Raw genomic sequence first — 22,449 nt, 5'->3', positions numbered from 1 at the left:
GTTTAGCTAGGATATAGGCAGCGAATCCATAAAATACCCGTTCTCAGTTAACTCATCTGCTATTACAACTACAGTTAACTCATTTTGATATGTAACGGGGTAAATAATGTTTGACAGTCTTTAGTTCTAAAGGAAGGGCTGCTAAACTAGTTTTGTCTCTGTCAAATATTTTATATTACTATGCGGTAAATAAGGTTATCTTAAGAAACTTCCATACTTCTTTTCTTCATTGGCCCGTCAGTGTGGACTTTTAATCAATGTAAACTTGGCGTGCGAAACTAGTTTTGTGTCTGTCAAAGATTTTATATTAGATCTACGTTGTATGGGCAACGTGAGGTGTCAAGGCAACGTTTGTTTGGCTTCGCCGAGCAAAGTGCTGCGAGAGCAACACTTTGGTTTTGTTTCCTCGCTTCGATTAAACGCTGAAGTTGTTAATCTGTAAGGATCTTAAAATAAACAAGTCCACTACATGTCTTACCACTGAAACCAAATTGGTCTTACCATCAGATACACCGGAAACAAATAATAAGTACACCAACTAGCAAAAGTTGCGAACCGCTCATTGCCGAAGATGATTATGAGCTAACAGCCGACTGTTGCTTAAAACTCCCCTATGTGTCTCACAATTGGTATCGGCCTATTTTTGGTTTCAGTGTGTACCTTACTACTGACGTTGTCAACCCCTTTAAACTTTCAAACTGGTATTGATCAGCTCATCAAGAGCTATCGATTGCCGTCGAAAAAAAAAAATCTATCTGTCTTACTTCAAAAGTCGACTTTTTTGCCGTAGGCCAAGTTTCTAACGTCATCACTTAGAAAGGAGCAAAGGATAAACTCTAATTTCTTGAGCAATGAGAGAACTTTTAAAGTTTAAGAGGCACATCTGATACCATTTCTCTTATGCAATCCCAAGTGCGAAAAACCGAATGATAAACTCAGCTGAAATGACGAACAGAAATTGGTAGAAACAATAGATAACAGCACTTTCGGACCCGTGGGAAAATGCCACTCTTTTGTTTCTGTAAATTTTTCTATTTATCACTCAAAGAAGATATATTGGCTGTGGGGCCGGGTAACTGCCGCATATATTTAACATTTATAGATTTTAGTCTATCTTCAATTTGAAAGTGGTGCCTGCCTGCTTGCCTGCTAGAACGGAGTTTTCCACTCGAAAGCAGAAACACGGTTTGATAAAACGAAAGCTTGACTGCATAGCTTCAGATAGTTCTCTCTGACATAGGCTATAAAACTCCAATTCACTTCACACGCTATAGGCTCTGGCTCAAGGACAAGCAAAAACCATCCTTTTTCGCCCAAGGCAAGATTTCTACGAAGCTTTCCAAAATGCAAAGTCATATTTATCAATCCGGCCTAAGGTCCACATTTTTCCGTATAAACCGCAGAGGTTAGACCCTTACCACTTTTTAGGAATAAGCTGAAATCGGGGTTCTAGGAAAAAAAAAAAAAAAAAAAAAAAAAAAAAAAAAAAAAAAAAATCTCATACTTCTATTCATCGGGCGAAAAAAAAAACCAATCACTGTAAATTTAAGAAGATGTATCTTTTATTCGTTTCTATTATACTAATATCTGTTCACCATTAAATGGAAAGGGTTTCAAAAGCTCAATCTGTTGAATATCTGATATATTTGGAGATTTTTTTCAGGGTGTTTTTGTTGTTTTTAACGTACTAGACAAACTGATCTGATGTCAGCGTGTTGTCGAAAGTCTATTGGATCAATTCCTACGCTGATTGGGATTTTCTATTTGTACTTTTCTTTTACTACAGTTCTCATACATTTGCGAAACGCCCTAACTAGGGGGGGGGGGGGGAATAGAAATAAAATTCAACCAAAGTTCATTTTAATGCTTCTTAAATGTGTTTGGTGAAGCTCAAAGATCAGGAATGACCTTCTTAACTTTTGTTAGGCTTTCTTTTGTCACTTGTGTGGTATCATCCATTTTCATTTGCCGAGAAACTTGGGAACGAGTGCAAACTTATATTTCTTGAATGTGCTTGTCAAGGCTGTATCCAGGGGGGCTAGGGTTCCCCCCCCCCCCCCGAAATATTTGTCTGAGTCGTAAAAACGTAACAAAAATGCACACACACAAATTATTGGTGCGTTTTTTAATTTTTTTTTGTCTCACCTTCCTAAAAAAAATACCCCTCCCCATGAACAAAATGCTGGATACGGCCCTGATGCGCCTTGGCAAATTGGCTTGTCTTTAGTGCGATCATGATCAAAACAGTGAAAATGAAGGCAGATTCACTGTCAGTGAAACGTTTAAGAAAGCATGAATATTTTAGCACAAATCTCTGCTAAGTTATAATGTGAGGGGTACAAATAAACAACAACAAGATAAACCGCAAGAAGTGAAAGAAAACTTTGAAAATAAAAACAGTCTTAATAAGATTAAGTAAAAGATGTGGTAGAAAGAAATGAGAACTAAAAAGGCAAAGGTTAAAACTGAAGATTCTGCTATCAATCATACATGCTAGCCGGTATGATCATAGTGATGTTGCTTGGTCATTTACATCCTCTTTCAAGACTTACTCAAAATTAGCGAAAAACATGTCAATTGTGGTGCAAAGATAAGAAAATGCGCAATAAATCGTAAACATAAAGAATTAAGTAAGCGAAAAAGCTCCAGGCCGCATATTTTTAGAGTATTTTCCTATTGTTTCCTATTTCCTTAAATTATCACCAAATTGACTCCTGCGACTAAGAATAGATGTTGTGGGTAAAAGATAAAGTCGATTTTCCTTCTAAAGGAAAATGAATTTTCTTCTTATTTTCAATGAATTCTTATATTTTTTTCTAAATATTCCGTAATTACTGAGGATGGGGAAAGGACGACATAGCTTATATGCTGGTAGTGAAAATTTCGCCTAGAATCATTCAGTTTCAACTGTTGTATCAGTTTTTTTTTTTTTTTTTCAGTTTGTCCTCCGGAAGTAGCTCAACCGATGGTAGATTTTCTTGCACTAGGATGCAAGAATGTTAGTTTTACCTGTCAAATTCTTGGGCACCCCCCTCCTTTTATTACATGGCATAAAGGTGATAGAGAGCTCTGGGAAAGTGATAAATATAAAATTAAAAGTAATGATAATATATATTCTCTAGAAATAGACGACGTTTGCATAAAAGATGGAGATGAATATTCGTGTTGGGCTGTGAATAAGCGGGGCCAGACATCAACTAGTGCTCGTTTATTCGTTAGAGTTCCACCAAAAATCAGTTTGCCTCCAATATTCCGTGAAACCGCATATTTTAATAAAGGTGACAGTGTTGTTCTTGCTATTCCTTTTGCTGGGATCCCTGAGCCGATTATAACCTGGTTACGTGACAGTGAGCAAATTCTGAGTGACGTTTATTATGATGTAAAAACTCAAGACGGTAGCGCCATTCTGACGATTCGTGATGCTACCCCGTTTGATACAGCATCCTATAGAATGGTGGCTGAAAATGAACATGGAGTAGATTCTGTGACTGTTAAGATTCAGATTCGGGATAGACCAGATCCACCCTCCTCTCTCAAAGTTGAGGATGTCACGTATGATAGTCTCATTCTTAGCTGGCAACCGCCCTCTTGGGATGGTGGATCTGCTATTATGAATTATACTGTTGAGAAAAGGGACTCTCCAACATCGTCTTGGGAGTTGGCGTGCTCAACAGCTTTTCCCATCGCAAGCATAGAAGAGCTCAGTCCTTCACGAAGTTATCACTTTCGTGTTTATGCCGAAAATATTCATGGATCAAGTGATGCTAGCGAAATAGCTTCCACGGTCACATCAAAGTCAATGTCAGAAACTAGAGAGGTCGAAAAGGAAACGAAAGGTATTTATCAGGCTTATTACAGCTCACCATTATTTCTGTAGGCTCATTCGTATATACGCACGGGGGGTTGCAGTTTTTTTTTAGGGGATGTTAACCCCTAGTCTATAATAAAACCAATATCGCTAAGAAAAAGTGTTTTGCTCAGATTGAAGTTGTTTTTCTGCTTTAAATTGATTTATTTAAAGAACACCTAGTTTTTACAAATGTATACCTTTTATTTCCTAGGAGGCTGAGGGGGTGGGGTGTCAAAGCCTGATTTGGATTTTAGCATTTCTGTTTCATTGTTGGCCTAATCCCTCAGATACTAGGCTGATATGGATATGGCTTGAGTAGGAAACGTGTCTATAGAGACTATTTAAAGAGATAAAAAGGACTAAAAAGGCGAGGTTTAAGGCCTTAATTTTTCAAATTTCAGCCAGGCCCTTCAGAACCTGCTTGTTAGACATTCTCTCTTTACCTATCGCCTCCCCTCCCTTCGGCACAGTTATGCCTTCAACTGCGTGTAATAAATTTATGGAATGGGTTAACATTTACAATAAAGATCTCGTAAGTCAAAATATCCATACACGCAGGGTAATGTCTTCTTTAACAACTCGTTTGGTGCTATGACAAAAAGAATTTTTAGGCTGTAGCAGGAAATTTACGTGCTTAAGCAGGTGTATTATTCGCTAAGTTGGGTGAAGAGGGTGAGAACTCATTTGGTGGTGTGACTTCCATCAGGTGAACACAAGTGAAATTTTGGATAACAAAATTGAAATACCACGAGGGGGGGGCATCGGGGTTTTAGAAATGCCCCGGTGACACATGGCCCAAAACATCCGTGTGTTTTTTCTATCTAGTGCAGGAACACCCATATAAGCTGGGGGCAGAATCCTGATTAAACTGTGTTATAAGGATTTGACTTCACTTTCTTTTTCATTCATTATTTATATTTTTGTCAGTTGGAGTATCCTCTTGTATGTGATGCTTTAATATTTAGGTTTGTGTTCTTTTCCTTGTCTGCACATTTTTTGTGTGCTGAGCGATCTTTTAAAAGTATGTTTCAGTATAATATTTCAGTATTAACAATGGAATGATCTCTTTCCTTTTTCGTGCTTATCTTATTCGTGTTCGTTAAATTTAATGTGGTCCATTAGGTTCCCATGTGTAGCCTATTACTCACATTGTGCTCCTTTAAGTTTCGTCTGTGAATAATATATTTTTCTACAATGTTTTTTTTTTAGTTTTCGGTTGCGTAATTATGTGGTCCCAATAAGATACAATTGTAGGATAGTTTATTTGTGGGGTATGCAATCTCAAGGTTTTTGAATTCACATGGTAAATTCAAATGTTTGAATTTAGATTATTGATTACTCTATTAATACACTGAAACCAGAGTTATGAAAACGAGTCCGATGACTTGATGAGGTATATGGAAGACAACACTTTTTTCATCACAGAAAATTATTTTAACTTCTAGCATCTATTCTTCCAAAACAAGTGTGTTATATCGATTCAGAGATGATCCCAGAAGATTCTGATCTACTATTAGTTAAAGACTCTTACTATATTGCCTGTGTCCCCAAACAAGCTACAGTGGACTGTACGTTAGAATTCTCTGTTGAGGTAAGTCTTTTTGTGTTTATACAAGTTTCAATATTTTTTCTTTTAATATCATTTTGCCATTTCTTTAGAGCAGGGATGTGAATAATACAAGAACAACATTCCCACTAAAATTCACAAAATATAAAAAAGATGCATCTTCATGATTTTTTTATATTTTTTTTTATACCAAAACCAATTTTCAATTTTTTGGAGGATGTACGATGGCAAACAGTCATTTTAGAGTATTTGCGTTATTTTATCCTTCTTTTTGGTGTCTTGTCTCTTTTTGGTTATCATAATTTTTTTTATGATCTTTTACTGTAATTTTTTCATAATTCGGAACTGACATCTAGGATGGTCACTGCTGGTTTAAGAAGAAAGACACTAAATTCACAAGTGCATCAAAGCATTTTTTTTTCGTTTCTCAATTTAGTCTGTGATCCAGGTGCCTGTATCTTTCAAGGGAGGAACAAATTTGTTACAGTTGGTTTGGTAGTGATTTCTAGGGTAGGCTATTCAATGGTGCTGATTCCAAATATCGGGATGCACTGGTTCCCAAGCGTGTAGAACAGCTCGATTTGCCTATAAATACATTGTTGCACAGTTGTTTTTTTTTTCTGAAGCTCAGAAATTGACACCGGAATACAGCAAACTGTACTTATTCTGAATTATATAAAAAAGTACTTTTAGGTTATATTTTGTTTTTAGCTAGAACAAATCTAGCACAAAGAGCATACTCTTCAAATTGTTTGTATTATTTTTAATTTTGCTTAAAATTCTTCTAGAAAGCTCTAATTTTTTATTTTAGTTTCAGATGTTTAATATTATTTTGAAAAATTTGGTATATGTATGATGACAACATTCTATTTTTTAGGGATTTAAATATTTATTAAGTGTCATTTTAAATTGAATTAGTTTACTTATGTATATATATATATATATATATATATATATATATATATATATATATATATATATATATATATATATATATATTATACATACGTATTATATATAAATATATTATATAAATATAAATCTATATATATATATATTTATATATATATATATTATTTATATATATATATAGATATATATATGTATATATATATATATATATATATATATATATATATATATATATATATATATATATATATATATACATATATATATATATATATATATATATATATATATATTTTATATATTTATATATATACATATTGGAGTTATGCAAGAAGAACAGGGAGGTTTTAGAAAAGGTTATAGTACTACGGATAGAGTGTTTATTTTAAGTGGATTAATTGAAAGTATGGACCAGGAAAAAATAAGTTCTATATGGCATTTTTGGACTTAAAAAAAGCGTTTGAAAATGTCAATAGAGTTCTGCTTAGAAAAGCCTACATGATGTGGGGCTACCTTCATGTTTCATTCGTTTGGTTGTAAATATGTATTTTGAAACTAGTGCAATAGTAAGAGTATGTGGGTCGGGTATTTCGAGGCCTTTTAAAGTCAAGAAAGGAGTAAAGCAGGGCAGCGCCTTGTCACCTCGACTTTTTGGTCTTTTTATTAATGATATTGTTAATTTTTAGCAAAAAATGGGCTCCAACAGTGAGATTAGGTAATATAAACTTCTCAGTGTTGTTGTTTGTGGATGACATTGCTCTCGTGGCGAATTCGGCAAATATTTTACAGAAGCTCCTGGATTTAACAGAAGATTAAATAAAAAAAAACAAGTTTTTTTAACGGAAAGTAAGAAGCGACATTAAAACTTAAAACGAACAGAAATTACTTCGTATATGAAAGGAGATGCTTCCTCATCAACGCCCCGCTCTTTACGCTAAAGTTTGACTCTTCTTCTTAACTCTACTTTTTAAAACAGTAAAAAACTTTAGCTTAAAGAGCGGGGCGTTGATGAGGAAGCATCTCCTTTCATATACGAAGTAATTTCCGTTCGTTTTAAGTTTTAATGTCGCTTCTTACTTTCCGTTAAAAAAACTTGTTTTTTTTATTTAATTTCTGAACGTTTTTGAATCAATGCATGTTTTGATTTTGGCTCTCTGCAGATGAATAATTAAAACGAAATTTGCATATTTATTTTTTTTTGCTAAATGACTTTCTCATAGTTTTGATCGAATGATTTTGAGAAAAAAAGGAGCGGGGGGGGGAGGCCTAGTTGCCCTCCGATTTTTGGTTACTTAAAAAGGCAACAGGAACTTTTAATTTTTTTACGAATGTTTTTATTAGTAAAAGATATACGTAACTTACAAATTAGCTTACGTAGCGAACTTCTGTATTCTCATGTTTTTGTTACGTTTACAAAGGGATTCACCCCTTCGTCTGAACCTCGCTCTTTATACTAAAGCTTAAATTTTGTTCTAATTTCTTACTTAAGAATGACCCCTGAATCACAAAAGCCGTAGAATAAATAGTTGAAATTACTAAAAATACTTTAGCTTTAAAAGGAGCGAGGTATTAGGAGGAGGTGAACCCATCATATGCGTAATAATTTCTGTTCGTTTTAAATTTTAATGCTTCTCCTTACTTTCAGTTGAAAAAACTTGTTCAGATTTATTTTTTCATTGTATTTTTTTAAATAATGCTAGGTAATCTTGCGCTCCCTTCATGAAAATTTTCTTCCCCCATGACAAATTCCTCTAAGAAAAGTTCCCCCAACATATCCCCCTCTTATCAACTTCTCCCTCAACCTAAAAATCCCCCTGAAAACGTCTGTACACTTCCAAATAACCATTACTATATGTAAGCACTGGTCAAAGTTTGTAACTTGTGGCCCCTCCCACGGGGACTGAGGGGGAGTAAGTCGTCCCCAAAGACATAGTTCTAAGGTTGTTTGACTACGCTGAATAAAATGGCTATCACAGAATTTTGATCTGGTGACTTTGGGAAAATAATTACCGTGGGAGAGGGCCTAGGTGCCCTCCAATTTTTTGGTCACTTAAAAAGGGCACTAGAACTTTTCATTTCCGTTGGAATGAGCCCTCTCGCAAGGTTCTAGGACTACTGGGTCGATACGGTCACCCCTGGGGAAAAAAACAAAAAAAAACAAACAAATAAACACGCATCCGTGACCTGCCTTCTGGCAAAAAATACAAAATTCCACATTTTTGTAGATAGGAGCTTGAAACTTCTACAAGTTTCAAGCTCCTATTGATACGCTTTGAGGGTTCTCTGATACGCTGAATCTGATGGTGTGATTTGTGTTAAGATTCTATGACTTTTAGGGGTTGTTTTCCCCTATTTTCTAAAATAAGGCAAGTTTTCTCAGGCTCGTAACTTTTGATGGGTAAGACTAAACTTGATTAAAATTATATATTTAAAATCAGCATTAAAATGCGATTCTTTTGATGTAGCTATTGAGATCAAAATTCCACTTTTTAGAGTTTTGGTTACTATTGAGCCGGGTTGCTCCTTACTACAGTTCGTTACCACGAACTGTTTGATTATCTAAAGATGAAGGGCCTGCAGTTAAATGTTCTGAAATCAAAAGTGATTACATTTAATAAGAGGAATGGTAAATGTGAAAGTAAATTTTGGTTTAAGGGGGAGGAGATACAAGTTGTGGATAAAATTAAGTATCTTGGATATATTTTTCAAAGTAATGGAAGATGGAATTCTCAAATAAAGGAAACGTTAAACTAGGGAAGAGCAGCAATGTTTACGATTTTCCAGAATAATGTAATGGGAATAAAAAATTTGTCGTTACATTAAAGGGTCTTTTCATCGAGAATAATGCCCATTCTACATTACGGAGCAGAGATTTGAGGACATGAGAGAGCGGCTCAGATAGAGAGTATTCAATTAGGGTACTTTAAGAGATTGTTTGGGCTGCATAGAACAACTCATTCCCAGTTTTTAAATGGTGATTTAGGTATATGGCCACTAATCAATTACAGACTAGTCCCAATGATTAAATTTTGGTTGAAAGTCGTCCAGTTACCGAGTGACAGGTTGCTTAAGGCAGCTTATGAAGATTTACTCTCGCAGGGAGAAAAAGATCATGGCCACTAAAAATTGAAGACATTTTAGGCAAAACGGAGAATGAGATTAAGATAGTACTAGAGAATCAAATGATTCAAAAATGGAGTGAGGAGATAAAAAAAAAAAATCAGAAACATTAAAGTTTTATAAGGAGGTTAAGGTGGTTTATGGGCAAGAGTTCTACTTTAAGCTGAATTCACCAGCTAGATATTTGACGTTATGGATGCAGCTCAGGGCTAACTGTCTGCCAACTAGTGCAACATTTATAAAATATTCTAAAGAAAAATGTTTCAATGAAGACAGATATACTTGTTCGCTTTGCAGAGCTAAAGAGAATTATTTAGTGCATTGCTTAAGCCGGTGCCAGGGGCTCTCTACGATAAGGGAAGGGATATTTGGAAATAATAAGTTGATGCTTCCAGGTGTCTTAAATAGTATGTCGCCTCAGTTTATTTGTAGACTAGCAAGGTATCTGGAAATTTTGTAAAATAAAACAAAGATAATAATAAATAAATAATAAAAAAAAATCTCAGTATAAAGTAAATGTAATGTTTTATTTATGTCTTTTTCCGAGTGTTAAGCGTTCTTTTCAATGACCTTTTTTTTCAAGTATTAAGTACTAATATTAGATTAATGCAGTGTTTCATTTAAGCGTTTTATGATGATTGCTGATCAAAGTTTATGTTATTTGTGTCTTTCGTTTATGTTATTGTACTGTGTTCATGGCTGTATATTTGGCTTTAAAATACACTGATATATATATATATATATATATATATATATATATATATATATATATATATATATATATATATATATATATATATATATATATATATATATATATATATATATATATATATATATATATATATATATATATATATATATATAATTCAGTGGGTTTGGAATTGTCAGGGGAATTTTTCAGTGGTGGGAGGAGGAATGATTTTCTGCGGGACAAATTATCCACGGAGAATTTTTACAGAAGATATTCTCTATGGCGGAATTATGCTGCTTGGAATTAACTCCATGCTGAGGGAGGGTGATTTCTGGGAAAATATCCACAGAAGGAGATTTCCAGAGTGATTAGAAATAAACCACGAGAGGTCTTTTTCAAATGTATGTTAAATAAATTTTTTATCGCTAAATAATCCGCAAGAAATTTGATGGGGGGGGGGAGGATTCAGCTAGGGCGGAATTATCCGGGCAGAATTTTACGGGGGGGGGGGATTTTTGTGAGATTAACTTTCTGAGGAGGAGTCTCCTGTAAAGGGAAGAATTTTTCATGTAGGGGGAGGCAGATTTACTCGCAGTACTTTGAAAAACAATCAGAAATAAAATTTTAAAATGGCTAGTTTTTTTCAGCTCAAAGTAAGAAGGAACATTGAAACTCGAAACTACATAAATTATTCAGTATATGAGATCGCTGCCCCCCTCCTTGATACCTCACTCTTTACGCTGAAGTTTGACTGTTTGTCCCAATTTTTATAAGAACAACTTCTGAAACACAAGAGCCGTTTAATTAGAATAAGGAGCTTTTCTAAGAGTGCATAAAAATTTCAGCGTGAAGAGTATGGTATCAAGCAGGGGACAACCTCCTCATATACGGGAAATTTTCTGTTCCTTTTTGGAACATTCCTTTTTGGAATGTTGCTCCCTACTTTCAGCTTAAACATTCTTTTATTTAATTAATGAAAATTTCTACCTGTTGTTGCTTGTTTTCAGCTTGTGAATCCATCGAAATTTTTTTAATTGTTGTGGTATGTACCAATTTATATTCATGTAGTTATTAACAATAAAAAGTGTGTATTGTAAAAAAAAAATGTATTTTTTTGTCTCAGTGTCTTATAGTTGTAGTCTACAATATATGTACCAAATGAGGTTAGCTCTGCAAAGATGTCGCCCTTTACAGATATTAAAAAGTACCTTAATAGAAACGCTGATTTTAAAAGTGTTTATGTTTTTTAGGTTCCTACATCTAAAATTCATGTTTTTTTGCCTATTCATTCCATAGACGGAATTGAACCATTAAGTGAAGAAGTTTTCTTGAACAGACACGCAAAATACGATGCTGATGAGAAGAAACGAAAAAGGTTTGATTTGTCTATGATCTCCAATCCCTTACCTTAGTTCTTCCATGGCTAGGCGTAGCACATAGGGACATAGGATGATCTCCGATAGGAAATATAAAAATTAAATCTAATATGACTTTATGGGTCCTGTTTTCTTACTAGCTTCTAAAGTAGCTTGTTGGAAACCCATAGCGTTTACCTGGGTTGTTGTTCGAGTATTTTACATGTCAAATTAATATATTTTTGAGTTATATATTAAAAACAATAAGGTGCATTTGAGTTTATATTTTTAACAACTGTTAATTGAAAAAGTTTAGTTAACGACCAGAAACTACTAACATAAAGAAATACATGAATACCCAGCGCAGACTTTGAAAAACGGTTCTAGGTATTTACCCTAGAAACCTTTTAAGTGCTAAGGAAAGTGAAAGAGATACTTTTTTGGGGGGGGGGGAGGTACAAAAGAAACTTAAAAAAACGTATCAAAAATATAAGATTTATATCTACTCCCTTATGTGGTCTGGGAATATTTCTGGTTTACGCTGTTATTATGAAAGTAAAGAGCAACATGAAACCCCAAAATGAGCAGAACTTATTCCGTATCGGAGGGGAATAAGTACCTCTACTTTATTAGTACCTCCAGCTCATGGTTGCAGAAACTTCGAAGTGTGCTCATTAGATCAGAAATTGAGAATTTTATACCTTTTTTTAAGTCTAGTGATGGGAGACCAGCCACCCACGCCGGGTTGGCATTTTAAATCCCCTGTCTTGTAAATTTTTGACTAAAACAGAATTTTTTCAATTCACTTTTCAAACACAAGATGATATAACACACGAATTACGGCATTCATGGTAGGTTACAACCATAAATGACGTCATAATAAAACAGAAGATTATTATGTTAAATATTCCTTTTGGATGACGTCATGTTTCTAATAAAAAGGGATACAAAAAGTCTAGGGATCTCAGTACAATATTAGCACAACCTAGTGACGACTTAGATGAAGTAAATTTGGAATGAATCTTAAGGCGATAAGAAGAAATATTAAAAATAGAGTAGCAAGCTATAGCTCAGCGGAGATATTAGCAAGAGAAGCTACATTTAACGATGAAAACGACCCATCAACTGAATTGAAGGCTGAGCTGGCCCGACTTGCTCATGATTCTATTAAAATGCTCGAAATAATGAAAGTAATCAGAATTTGACTGGATGATTTCAATCATCCGCGGCATGCACACAAGACGATAAAATTACTCGATTACTTGTTTCGTTATGGTGGCAAAGGTGCTATTGAAATAACCAATGAGTGGTTTTTTCAATAACACCTTTAATTAGAACCAAGGCTGAGATATTGTTTCAGCAGCTCCAAGCATGGAGAAATAGGAATAAACTACTGCATTTGCAGTCGCTAATTAAATCTGAAGTGGACATTCAGTCGTCACACAAGAGTCTTGAAGTGAAGGTCGCCGAGTCTGAAACTTCAAGCAAGTGTGAATTTTCATCTGGACAAGAATTAATAAAAAAAAATGATCTTCAAAATACTTTTTTTTTTATCCTTTTCTATTCTTTTTTGTTGGTATCGATTAGACGATAATGGCGACAATAAAAACATTTGCAAAACACAAAGTGAAAATTTTGCAGATATAGTCAGTTTGGAGCGTAAAGTGAATAGTGAAAGTGATTTGAACTCTGCTCAAAAAACACCGAGAAAGGACATTGGTCACTTAGTGAAAAATATTGTTGAAGAATGGGCGATACATTGGACAAGACTGAACAAAGATGTACAGACCATGACTATATTAATATGTATGTATTGATTTGATCTTTATTAATGTATTATATGACAATTCGATTGAATGAATGAACATGAGTCAACGGTAGTCGATGTGGCTGGAGTATTAGAGAAGTGAAGAGGAAGGACAAGAAAAAGAGAGGCAAAATAAAAGTTACATGGGATGACGATCGAAAAAGCAGAATTGTCAGTTTAAAAAAGAAGTAAAAGAAAGCCAAATAGCTTACATTGAAGATGAGTTTAAATTCGATAATGAAGAGAGAAGTGGAAAACGAGGTGAAGAGTTATTGTAGAATCTGCAGTATATTTTGTTAAAAAATCAAAGAGCAAAGCTGACATTAGCAATGGACTTCAAACCAAGTTTCAAAACCAATTCAAAACCAAGTTTCAGCAAAACCATCGTTAAAAGATTTACCTGTTAGTAATTACGGCTGGAAAATTTTTTGTTAGTAGTGTGTTGGGTGGTCGGCGTTTACCCCCCTCCAGAAAATACCCCCCGCGGAAAACGCCCTCCGGAAGATACCCCCGGGAAATACCCCCGCGGAAAATACTCCCCGGTAAATACCCCCTCCCCAGTGGATAATAAGGCTTTTCAAATTTGAGAATTTTATTTGAGTTTTTTTTTTTATTTCCGTAGGAGAAGAAATCTTGATACTTGTGTATTATGCGCCACTCACTCAAGTTTGCGCCGTGTGTAAAACTCGAGAACAACCCGGTTTTTTCGCTAGTTTCTTCGTTTCTTTAGAAACAAATTTGGGCTATAGATTTGCACATTAGGGGAGGAGGGAGTAAAGTATAGCGGCTCTGCATGCAAAATATGCTTGGTACAATTATTATGCATATTATAAAGTAAGAATTGGTTTCTGACGCCCAACTGTCCAAATCCTTTACCCCCCCCCCTTATGTTCAAATATATAGCCCAAACTATATATATTTCCCATATATTTTGTCACTTGTCTTCGTCTTGTCTCGCGCTAAGCTGAAAGAAACTATCGAAGAAACCGGTTTGTTCTCGAGCTTTATACAGTGTGAACATGATTGAGTGGCGCATAATATACAAGTACCAAAATTCCTTGCCCCTACGGAAATAAAAAAAAAAAATCTCAAATAAAATCCTTAAATTTGGAAAGCCTTATTTTCCACATGGAGTATTTTACGGGGGGAGGGGGTATTTACCGGGAGGGTAGTATGCCTAGAACCAATATATAGACATAATAAAATTTCACGCATGCCTATCAAATAGTTCGTGGTAACGAAATGAATTAAGGAGCGACCCGGCTCAATAGTCAACAAAAATAAAAAAACGGAATTTTGATACTAAGAGAATCGCATTTTCATGCTGATTTTAAATATATAAGTTTCATCAAGTTTAGTCTTACCCATCAAAAGTTACGAGCCTGAGAAAATTTTGCCTTGTTTTCGAAAAAATATGGCAACATCCCCCTAAAAGTCATAGGATCTTAATAAAAACATCACCATCAGATTCAGCGTATCAGAAAACCCTATTGTAGGGGTTTCAAGCTCCTATCTGCAAAAATGTATAATTTTGTATTTTTTTTTTGCTAGAAGAAAGATCATGGATGCGCGTTTATTTAGGTTTAGGGGTCATCGCAGAGACCCAGTGGTCCTAGTATGTCGCGAGAGGGCTCATTCTAAGGGAAATTAAAAGTTCTAGTGCCCTTTTTAAGTGACAAAAAATGGAGGGCAACTAGACCCCTTCCCACGCTCATTTTTTCCCAAATTCACCGGATCAAAATTTTGAGATAGCTATTTTGTTTGGCATAATCGAAAAATCTAATAACAGTGTCTTTGAGGACGGCTTAATCCTTTACGGTTCCAGGGGGATTGGCTGCAATTTATCAACTTTGCCCATTGTTTACATATAGTATTGGTTATTGGGAAATATACAGACTTTTTCGTGGATGATTTTTCTGGTGGGGGGGGAGGGTAGGGGCTACGTGATAGGTTCTTTTCACGAAGGAATTTATCATGGGAAAAAGAATTTCCATGAAGAGGGTGCTGGATTTTCCAGTATTGTTTAAAAAAAAAAATCGGGAAATTAAATAAAAAAAACAAGTTTTTTCAACTGAAAGTAAGGAGCAACGTTATGACTTAAAACGAACAGAAATTATTACGTATATGAAGGGGCTCGTCATCTCCTCAAAACCTCGCTCTCTACGCTAAAGTATTTTTAGTAATTTCAAAAGAGCTATTTATTCTAATTAAACGGCTTGGGTAATCCAGGGGTCATTCTTAAAGAATTGGAACAAAATTTGTACTTTAGTGTAAAGAGCGAGGTATTGACGAGGGGACGAACCCCCTTATATACGTAATAAAAATATACGAATGTAGAAGTTCGTTACGTAGGTTAAGTCGTAAGTTACACATGTTTATTACTAATAGAAACAATCGTAAAAAACTTTAAAGTTCTAGTGGCCTTCTAAGTAATCAAAAAAATTGGAGGGCAACTAGGCCCCCTCCCCGCCCTTTTTTTCTCAAAATTGTTTGATCGAAACTTTGGGAAAGCCATTTAGCGAAAAAAAGCAAAAATTAATGTGCAAATTTCGTTTTAATTATTCATGTACGATGAGCCAAAATCAAACCTGCATTAATTCAAAAACGTTCAGAAATTAAACTTAAAAAAACAAGTTTTTTTTAACTCAAAGTAAGGAGTGATATTAAAACTTAAAATGAACAGAAAATATGTCGTATATGAAAGGGGCTGTCCCCTCCTCATCGCCCCGCTCTTTACGCTAAAGTTTGGCTCTTTGTCACAGTTCTACTTTTTAAAACAATAACAAACTTTAACAATAACAAACTTTTTTTTTATTTAATAGCACCAGGAACCGGTCAATTCTCACGTATCGTATTTAGAAAACTCCCCATTTGGATTGGTAAAAGTGGATGTCCAAGGATAGTCAGAATATCTTCAAATCTGATTTTGAAGTCATCATGCAGGGCAATTAAATCTTGAACGCATGTCTAAATATCCTCTTAAAGGCATTCTACCTGTGGCAAGTTTCAAAACGGGGAAAATGCGCTCCGACCAAAGTTTTGCTTCATTAATTTCAGTTTTCCACGAAAAGCTGAAATTACATTTTTTTTCTTTTTTTCATATATAGAGGTTGCCACCTCGTAATTATAGGTTAAAATCATTAATTTTTTGAAAAAAATACCTGTCAAATGTGTGATATCGGCTTTTACTTTGATCAGGTTTCCTTTTAAATCTATACCTTTACTTTCCAGATACTCTAAAACTGAATCAAAATTTAGTAAAATCTTTTTCAACTCGCACCTTTCGACAATCAGCCCACTTAAGTATGTACGGGCAATTTTTGGAAGTCTTGATCATTTTCATTGCACAATTGCGCAAAGCAACACATTCACTTTGTTGCTTCACATTTTGTTGACTACATTAATCACAAATACAATCTATCTCTCAAATTTTTTGCCACCTAAGTACTAAATATTGTCGAGAGATGATACAGCTAATTACGGTTAGCCTCTTTAGAAGTGACAGTTATTTTGATAAAAGAATTTTATCAGAAAGTATTTTCCTAATAAAAGGGCCAAAGGGTCCCAACAATACCCGAATAGTACTTTTTTTCACTTAGGCTAAGCTGATTATCTAAGAATGCAAACAGAAAAACCGGTTTTAAGCAGATCAAGCTTCTTGAGTGTGGTCAGGATAACATGCAAGTACCTAAAAGTTGTGTAAAAAACTATACAATGGATGAATGGATGATAGACTTATCTATCAACAAGTGAAATGACATAATTCCTATGCAATCTTAAAAAGGGCTTATGCCAGATTTCCCTCTCACTCACTTGGACTGTCTTGTATTGGCTTTCTATACAATTAGCCCATGGCTTGATGCCAGTAACTACTTGATTTACACTAAAATAAACGGAGCATGTAATGTTGTTATGTAACCAAGACTTAATTCTGCCTTTTTTGGTATTTGGCCCGTTCCCGGGAAATATTCATAAAACTATGGCTACATTTTATTTTATTTTCAGGTGGGACAATCAGCGCTTACGAGAACAGCTGGAATATGTTCGGCTCCGATCGAGATACGAGAGTGAAGAAGAGGATGCAGTAGGAAGTAAAGCTCAACCAGTGAAAACTTTTCTTCCAAACCTTGATCACGTTGAAAAAATTAATATCTATCCTAGTCTTCCAGTCAATTTGTTTGGCACACCCTTGCATAGATTAGAAAAAAGGTAAATTTTACAGTTACTGTTTTAACTCGGTGGTTCTTAAAATATTAAATGGTGTTTATTTTTGCTCATATTCACGTCATTGGTTAGCAGATGCAGGCTGTTCGAAAATGCAGAATGAAAAAAGAGAAAAATGGAAAAATGCTTTTCCTGGGTAAAAAATAAAAAGTCAATTTTGGTAAGATTGGTCACACCCTGCAGTAGCCATTATAGTTTGATATTCTTCACAACTTTTGATGCTTAAATTATTTTGTTTTGGTCTGAAAGAAGTTGATCGATTAGTTTTTATGCATTACTTATGCTGGATGCCATTTTTGTACGATAATCGACTACTGGATGGAGACTCTTTTTATTTACCTGTCTTCAATTTTCCCCATTTTCTTAGGAGGTATTTTGAGGGAACTATTCAGTGTAACCTCTGCCAGAGCAAAGTTGATGATAGCAGCCTATCTCTTGCAATTATAACCATTTGGAATTTGGATGGGAGAAATGCTTACCGAATAGCTGCACTTGGTTATTAATTACCATATAGGTCTCAACTTTTTTGAAAGGAATTTCTAGTCTATTCAGACTGTCGCCAAGTTTAGCAGCCTGTGAATGCCACCAAAAGCGTGGCAAACTACAAACATTTTTTCCTAAAACAGAATTAATGCCAAAAACACGGTGCTTAGTATCTTGTCGTAAGAAACGGACTTGCTGAATGTCATTCGGCTATTAAGAGGCCACCTTCTTTTTCGGTTTCCAGCTCATAACGTACTTTTAACAGCCTTAGTCATATGATCCAAGATTTAGATTCCCTAAGTAACAAATCTATTTGTTCAAACTGACTAACTATCAACAATTTTGTAAAAAAAATTAAATAAATAATTTACCTTGTGCTTCTAATTTTTGAACCTAGATAAAGTTCAATAAAATAGATAAAAGTTTGCTTTTTTACGATTTTAATTTGATTTCCTATTTCAGTTGAATAATTTGAATAAAATTTTATTGTTTTATATATTTTTTTTCTCACTGTTTCATGTTAACTCAATTCGTCACTAAAAAAAAAAACAAAAGAAAACTAATCTCTAATCCATGAACCCCAGAAACTAGGCTTGAACGGCAGAAAAGATAGAAACTGAGAAATAAATCCATTGTTTGTAGCAAAAGAAAATTAAAAAAAAAAAGGAGAAACAAGTAAATTTATAGCTTCCAATAGAAAAGAAACAAAATTGGAGAATAGGCGTGGTGAAGAATGAACAGCGGAGATGGTTCTAGAACATTTTTCTAGTTTAATTCGAAAGATGTAAAATACCAATATCAAATGGTTTGTAAGGAGCGACCTCTGAAAAAAAAACCTAAACTATGAAAAGCTAAAGTTTAATAAAACTATAGACACATCAAAAGAATCGGCTTTTCAAAATATGTAAAAATCCTCACGCCTAAGGCGTCTTACCGTAGGCTATTAACGTTATAAATGTGTAAAATTCTTCAAAGAAAAAGAGGAGAGAACAACCCCCAAAAAGCTTACACTCGAGATGAAAAAAAAAATTGGCAAATTTAAAGTTTTCCTATCTACATATACATTTATGGAAAAGCACGAAATTTAAAATTTTGTGTGATATTATTGGACTGGATGCTCGTACCCCATTTAATACTTTGTCTCTGCTTGATTATCTTTTTATTTATTTCTTTTCTGAGAGTTTAATCCACCTTCGTTCCGTGAGTTGATGAAAAGTGATGGGAAGTCTAGATTCAAAAAGCGAAAATTATTTACTGATTTTTTTTGTCGTTTTTTTTTCTAATGTGCATTAGTACAAAGCATTTGTTTTTTATGTCGCAATTTTATTGTTTTATCGTCTTGATTTTTCTTTTTTCTCAATTTTTAAAACAACTTGCGATCAAATATATCGTTGAATTTTTATCAGCTATAAATTTATGATGAGCTAGTCACAAACCAAAATATATTTTAACAGTTTCAAAAGTTGAGTGGTTAAGCTTCGTTGGAAAATGCCCACGTTAGAAAAAAAGGAGTTTCTAGTCAATGTATCTTAAAGTTAAAACATGTCACAGTAAAAGCTGAGATCGAGATTTTATAGTATGCGGCCTTCTCATTAAATCGTTCCTGTTCATCCTTAAAAGCTTATAATACCAGATGATAGTGTCACAAAAACGTTGCAAGAACAGTTTTTTTTTCAGGCAAATACGTGAGTAGTGCAGGGGGAGATTGCCCCACATGACTGGGCAACTCGTCTTCCACGGGAGATGAGTTGAATGAAAGGTAATGAAACTTGGAAATTTGACTATATTAGTGAGTTGTGGAGTCTGGAAAAGTGAATTGCTTATTGCTTTTTTATGGCACTTGGTATTAACCAAAGAGACATATAGCAATCGCAAATTCTGTCGGTCTGTCTGTCGGTCTTTCCCGGTTTTGCTACTTTAGGCACTTCCAGGTAAGCTAGGACGAAATTTGGCAGGCGTATCAGGAATCAGATCAGATTAAATTAGAAATTGTCGTTTCACCGATTCGACCATATGGGGGTGGGGGGTGGGGGGAAGGTTAAATCGGAAAAATTAGAAAAAAGGAGGTATTTTTAACGTCGATCTTAATGAAATTTGATGTTGGGAAGGATATCGTGTCTCAGAGCTCTTATTTTAAATCCCGATTGGATCTGGTGACATTAGGGGGAACCTAAAATTTTGGAAAACACTTAGCGTGGAGGGATTGGGATGGAACTTGATGGAAAAATAAGCACAAGTCCTAGATACGTGATTGAAATAACCGGAACGGATCCGCTCTCTTTGGAGGAGTTGGGGGGGGGGGGGGTTAATTCTAAAACATTAAAAAAATAAGGTATTTTTAACTTACGAAGAAATGATCGGATCTTTATGAAATTCCATATTTAGAAGGACCTCGTAAATCAGATCTCTTATTTTAAATCCTGACCGGATTTCTAATACCTTGTGCTTCTAATTTTTGAACCTAGATAAAGTTCAATAAAATAGATTAAAGTTTGCTTTTTTTTATTTTAATTTGATTTCCTATTTCAGTTGAATAATTTGAATATAATTTTATTGTTTTATATATTTTTTTCTCACTGTTTCATGTTAACTCAATTCGTCAATAAAAAAAAAAAACAAAAGAAAACTAATCTCTAATCCATGAACCCCAGAAACTAGGCTTGAACGGCAGAAAAGATAGAAACTGAGAAATAAATCCATGGTTTATAACAAAAGAAAATCAAAAAAAGGAGAAACAAGTAAATTTATAGCTTCCAATAGAAAAGAAATCAAATTGGAGAATAGGCGTGGTGAAGAATGAACAACGGAGATAGTTCTAGAACATTTTTCTAGTTTAATTCGAAAGATGTAAAATATCAATATCAAATGGTTTGTAAGGAGCGACCTCTGAAAAAAAAACCTAAACTATGAAAAGCTAAAGTTTAATAAAACTATAGACACATCAAAAGAATCGGCTTTTCAAAATATGTAAAAATCCTCACGCCTAAGGCGTCTTACCGTAGGCTATTAACGTTATAAATGTGTAAAATTCTTCAAAGAAAAAGAGGAGAGAACAACCCCCAAAAAGCTTACACTCGAGATGAAAAAAAGAAACTGGCAAATTTAAAGTTTTTCTATCTACAAATTCATTTATGGAAAAGCACGAAATTTAAAATTTTGTGTGATATTATTGGACTGGATGTTCGTACCCCATTTAATACTTTGTCTCTGCTTGATTATCTTTTTGTTTATTTCTTTTCAGAGAGTTTAGTCCACCTTCGTTCCCTGAGTTGACGAAAAGTGATGGGAAGTCTAGATTCAAAAAGCGAAAATTTATTTACTGATTTTTTTTTTTGTCGTTTTTTTTTCTAATGTGCATTAGTACAAAGCATTTGTTTTTTATGCCGCAATTTTATTGTTTTATCGTCTTGATTTTTCTTTTTTCTCAATTTTTAAAACAACTTGCGATCAAATATATCGTTGAATTTTTATCAGCTGTAAATTTATGATGAGCTAGTCACAAACCAAAATATATTTTAACAGTTTCAAAAGTTGAATGGTTAAGCTTCGTGGGAAAATGCCCACGTTAGAAAAAAAGGAGTTTCTAGTTAATGTATCTTAAGGTTAAAACATGTCACAGTAAAAGCTGAGATCGAGATTTTATAGTATGCGGCCTTCTCATTAAATCGTTCCTGTTCATCCTTAAAAGCTTATAATACCAGATAATAGTGTCACAAAAACGTTGCAAAAACATTTTTTTTTTCAGGCAAATACGTGAGTAGTGCAGGGGGAGATTGCCCCACACGACTGGGCAACTCGTCTTCCACGGGAGATGAGTTGAATGAAAGGTAATGAAACTTGGACATTTGATTATATTAGTTAGTTGTGGAGTCTGGAAAAGTGAATTGCTTATTGCTTTTTTATGGCACTTGGTATTAACCAAAGAGACATATAGCAATCGCAAATTTTGTCTTCTGTCTGTCGGTCTTTCCCGGTTTTGCTACTTTAGGCACTTCCAGGTAAGCTAGGACGATGAAATTTGGCAGGCGTATCAGGAACCAGATCAGATTAAATTGGAAATTGTCGTTTCCCTGATTCGACCATCCGGGGGGGAGTGGGGGGACGGTTAAATCGGAAAAATTAGAAAAAAGGAGGAATTTTTAACTTCGATCTTAATGAAATTTGATGTTGGGAAGGATATCGTGTCTCAGAGCTCTTATTTTGAATCCCGATTGGATCTGGTGACATTAGGGGGAACCTAAAATTTTGGAAAACACTTAGCGTGGAGGGATTGGGATGGAACTTGATGGGAAAAATAAGCACAAGTCCTAGATACGTGATTGAAATAACCGGAACGGATCCGCTCTCTTTGGGGGAGTTGGGGGGGAGGGGGTTAATTCTAAAACATTAAAAAAATGAGGTATTTTTAACTTACGAAGAAATGATCGGATCTTTATG

The 22,449-nt window shown here is 34.5% G+C and overlaps 1 protein-coding gene across 1 annotated transcript in view; it reads left to right on the top strand.

The window, feature by feature from the left end:
- LOC136031160 (twitchin-like) overlaps positions 1 to 21,482 on the top strand; it is a 60,756-nt gene extending 39,274 nt beyond the window's left edge. The window contains exons 7-11 of the mRNA XM_065710499.1: positions 2,940 to 3,836; positions 5,296 to 5,441; positions 11,394 to 11,518; positions 17,311 to 17,514; positions 21,254 to 21,482. Coding sequence (XP_065566571.1) covers positions 2,940 to 3,836; positions 5,296 to 5,441; positions 11,394 to 11,518; positions 17,311 to 17,514; positions 21,254 to 21,335 — 1,454 coding nt within the window. The 3' untranslated portion in view covers positions 21,336 to 21,482. The remainder of the gene's footprint in view (positions 1 to 2,939; positions 3,837 to 5,295; positions 5,442 to 11,393; positions 11,519 to 17,310; positions 17,515 to 21,253) is intronic.
- Positions 21,483 to 22,449: the final 967 nt, after the last annotated feature.

This window comes from Artemia franciscana, chromosome 1, assembly GCF_032884065.1.
Source record: "Artemia franciscana chromosome 1, ASM3288406v1, whole genome shotgun sequence".
Taxonomy (NCBI): Eukaryota; Metazoa; Arthropoda; class Branchiopoda; order Anostraca; family Artemiidae; genus Artemia; species Artemia franciscana.
Note: the sequence above shows the minus strand (reverse complement) of the source record. Positions and strands in the feature narration are given on the sequence as shown.